This window comes from Oryzias latipes, chromosome 3 (genome assembly GCF_053564925.1).
Source record: "Oryzias latipes strain Hd-rR chromosome 3, Olatipes_Hd-rR_3.1".
Classification (NCBI taxonomy): Eukaryota; Metazoa; Chordata; class Actinopteri; order Beloniformes; family Adrianichthyidae; genus Oryzias; species Oryzias latipes.
In genome coordinates this window covers 3,795,065-3,799,283 of record NC_136239.1, presented here as the reverse complement: position 1 = coordinate 3,799,283, position 4,219 = coordinate 3,795,065, and the positions used below count along the sequence as shown (strand labels likewise).

General features: G+C 53.4%; 1 protein-coding gene across 1 annotated transcript; it reads right to left on the bottom strand.

Moving 5' to 3' along the window:
- Positions 1–233: 233 nt before the first annotated feature.
- Positions 234–3,954, bottom strand: LOC144991105 (uncharacterized). The gene is made up of 3 exons (XM_078944884.1): positions 2,528–3,954; positions 1,495–2,447; positions 234–1,407 (listed from the first exon to the last, which is right to left on the bottom strand). Exons 1-3 carry the CDS (start codon positions 3,952–3,954, stop codon positions 629–631), a joined length of 3,159 nt encoding a protein of 1,052 aa, XP_078801010.1. The 3' UTR covers positions 234–628.
- Between the last annotated feature and the right edge of the window lie 265 nt (positions 3,955–4,219).

The following is a 4,219-nucleotide window of genomic DNA, read 5'->3' as shown; positions in this document are numbered from 1 at the left end:
AACGGCGTTTTTGACTGTCTGTTTGTGTCTTTTTTTTTAATTATTATTCTTTGTCTTACTGGCCTTTGTATAAAAGTGTGCATCTCCTTCGCTGTGCTGCCTTTTTGTGTTCTGTTTGTATTGTTTTTTAATTCAACGGCGTTTTTTGACTGTCTGTTTGTGTCGATCTGAATAAAATATATTCTGAAAACACAACTGCTTGACTCGTTTCCATATTCTGTTTGGCCAATAAATGTAGAGAGAGGAGCTGTAAAAATACAGGAGGCCTACTTTAATCAACAGCAAAATGAATTTATTCAAAGTACAAAATGAAAATACATCTTACATTTCAAGAGGGTACAGTTCATGTGATTGGATTGCAGGCTATGAAAAGAAAAATGCATGAGGTAGAAAGACAACCACGCAAGCCTTGGCTGTTTCAATGACAGTCGCAAGGAATTAAATCTGCTTGTCGAAAGAAAATTTTAGATAACTGTGGTAAAGAAAACAAATTGTAAAAGAGTAAAGCGAAGCACTTCGAAGACATTTCATATGCAGTCATATGCCACACACCTTTTCTGTTTCTACAAATATACAATATAAAAAAAAAAAGATGATGAAATGATGTGAACATTGTGAGCAAAAATGTTCATATGTAGACATTTCTGTCACCTTCGTAGCAAATGGGTCGGGTCACCGTATTTCCAGTCTCAGAGTTACGGTGGCAGTTGCTGAACTCCTCTGCCACGTTCATGTAAAGCGTTTGGGATTCGCAGCAAGACAGCGGTCGGTAGTCGAACAGAGCGGCCGCAGCTGCATTTTTAGCTGAAAACACATCTGCGTCCAAGGCGAAGGGTCGTACCCTCTTGTGAACGTAGCTGGGATCAGCTTTCTCCATTCCGCTTCGGAGGGCAAGCTCCGCGATGGTTTGAACGATGGTGGGTCCCTCCAGCGGCTGGCAGTCCAAGACCGTGTGGATTTCCCTTTCCAAGCCCTCGCCGCCTTCCCTGGAGTGGTACTGCACGGTGAACCACGTGCGCAGGAGGAAAATCATCCTCTTGAACTCGACCTCGGACACCGTCCCCCTCAAAGAACTGTCGATCAGTGGCAGGACTCTCATGCTCCCACCCTGGTACACTTTGGTGGTGCACCACGCTGCCAAGATGATCTGTTCCTTCAGCACGAAACAGCACCAGTGAAAGTAATGCACGCCCATGTCCACGTCGAACAGCCGCGGCAGGTGCACGTCGGGCCTGATGGCCGCCTGGGTGCTCTCCGGGCACCATTTCCCCACAAGCACGCGGTCCCAAAACCCCGGGATGTGTGGCATGCAAACGTATCTGTAGGCATCATACTCAGGCAAGAGCTTATTTTCCCAGTAGGCGAAAGACATGTCGTTTGCTGGATTCTTTATCAGGGTCTGGAACGCTGCGTAAAAAGGAGAGAAAACGGAGAAACTAAAGTCAGACTCCTGAAGCTGTGCAAGGTCCAGGTGCGAGAGGGTGTGCGACTTACCTCGCTTAAGTTCCTCTTTACTGGGCGACCCTTCGGCCAACATCCTTTCGACACATTCCTCAGTTTCGATCCCCGTCATGAAGCGGTCGCGACCTTCTCGCTCGAGATCCCAAACTCCTACGGCCTCCATCCCCGGCATGTCAGCCAGCGCGTTCGCCGTGGCATTCACCGTTCCGTGTTCGGAGATGACCCAGTGCTTTCGGCAGCCTCCCTGCGCTCTGAAGCACAGCGTGCACAGGACGCATCCGCAGAGGCACTGCATGGGTCGATTGAGTTGCAGGAGATACCCGCGGCACACTGGCGCGCGGTTGAAGACCCGGCTGCAAGATTGACAAGTGACGAAACCTTCGAGCGTGGACAGAGGGACGCTGGGAATCCCGTCCCACTGGCACGGTCTCACGCTGTCTTTCGGGCTTCCGCGCACAAGTTCCCCGTCTTGGCGCATCCTGGACCTCTGTTGGTTTGACTCGACAATCAGACAGGCTTGCTCTCTCTCGACCCCCGCAGACTCGCTATGGAGCACAGCGCCAAGCTCATGCTTCTGTGGCTCTACGTCCGGCTGGGAGCTCAGGATTCCATCCCCTACGTCGTCGACAGCGTCAATGGCGTCGATGGTTTTGATGGCGTTGAGAACACCGAGAGCGCCGTTAGGCATCCCGGGTGGCGGTAAGCAAAGCCCCTCCATGTTCACAAACCCTTGGGGCAGTTCAGAGCTGGGAAACTGAAACGGCTCTGCCGAAGACGAAGCGAGCGGAGGAGGAACCTGGAAACCCTTTAGGGATTCCGGTGGGTGCGTCAAGATGTCGTCAGGGTACGTGACCAAGTTGATGTCGTCGTATGCTTTCGTCTGGCTCCTCTGAGAAAGCACGGCATCGTGCTCTTCCTCCAGCCTCAGCATCTTCTCCACGTACTCCGCGTCCCCAACTGCCGTGGTGAAATAACTCGAGGAGATCCTGGAAAATTGACACAAACTTCAACTTGTGAATATCACCCTTAGACCTAGCGTGGAGCCAGGATCGATTGGAATACGTACGTCTCGCCGCCTATGCTGTGAATGGCGGCGCGTAGCTCGTCCTCCGTCTTGCTCGCAACCTCGATGACTTCCCCTGACGACTGGACCTCGATCTCCTCTGGGCGAAGGGAGCGTGCGCTCTCCGTGTCGCAACTTTTCTCCGTCACCTCCAACGCTTCCAACGGGCTCGTTGGGGATGCCGCAGGTGGCTCAGGGTGGCGGAGGTGGCCTGCTTTCCCCTCGGGTTGGTGTTCGATGCCTCTAGTTCCCGGCTCATACACGACCACGTCGCGAAACGCTTCATTTCTAGCACCCAGGCAGAGAGGGAGAGGTGTGCCGCGGGCATCTTCTGCCTCGTCTTCAGTTTCCTCCAGGGAGGCCGCCTCATTCTCTACGGCCCCCTGACTCTTTTCCTCCTCGTCCTCGTCCGAGACGCTGACGTAGAACGGGCTGCACTCGCTCTTTCTGGCCTCGCCCTGGTCTTTGCGAATCTCGCCAATCTCAGATTCGCCCTCACTGGAATCGCTTTCGCTGGAGATGTCTTCCTTTGTCAAGCTAGACTCCGATCTCCAAGACCTAGCCGCGGTTCCTCGCGCCCTGAAACGGCCTCCATGTGCGGACGTCGATTGCCAGCTTCTGGCGTGAGGAACAGCCCAGCGAACCCCCTTTCTCGTTCCATTGTGAACCTCACCGGCATCCGCATCAAAGTCTGACTGTTCTTCCATGGTAGGTGTCTCTGGCTCGGCCCTCCTTTTCGCAGGCCATGTCTCGGATTTAATCCTGCGAGGGCTAAGGCTAGGGTCCCGCCTGCGTTTGATCTTCTCACTCTGGTGATGTTTGTTACTGCCTCTGTTTCGTTCACAACCCTCGGCAGGGCTTAACCCTCTTCGGCTGGGCGCGTGCTCAGAGTTTCGCTCCCTTCCAACCTGCGCCCTGCCTGTCGGGTAGAGAGGAGGTTGGCTGACGATAGGGACGCGTCTGAGGACGCGTTTGCATCCGCTTCCTCGAGTCCCATCGTGAATTCCGTCCCTCCGGCCTTGACCAGCAATGTTGCCCTCGGCCCACTCGGACATCTGGTCGAGCCGGTTTTGCTTCCTCCTTATTCTCTCATTTTCGTACCTTCTCCTTTGCTGCAGGTTGCGCAGGGGAGAAGGCATGATGTATCTGCCTTGGCCTCCGCAGATCCATCTCTGCTCAGGCTGGGTCATCCTCTGCATCTCTTTGTTCTTACACTCCGCCGACGTCTCTTTCCTCGTGCTCCGACCTTTGTTAAAACAGAGAGGCGAGTTCCATCCAGATGCTGAGGGGTGAATCTCTCGAGTGTTCCTGTATGAGCGAACACTGGTGTCTGCGGTCCATCCTCTGTGATCAACCTTGGCAGAACCTACATGGCTCCTCCTTGACTGTCTCAGAGTATCAGCCACTGAAGAATTTTTCACTCCGCTCATTGTTGCGCTTTTCGTATCACCATCACTGAGCCTCACCTTCCCTTAGAGTGTAGGACCTCCACTCACAGCTTACAACGAGAAGTGTCTGGGTCAGACGAGAAGTCTCTGGGTCCGATGGGAGTTGTCAGAGTCAGACATATGTTCACAGGGCGTGACCAATGCAAACAGACTGCCACTCGCCTCCTCCGCCCCTGCTTCAAAACGGCCGACTGTAGCTTTTAGAATCCGGCCGATGCTCACAGAAACTGTCTGCTACACTCTGTCA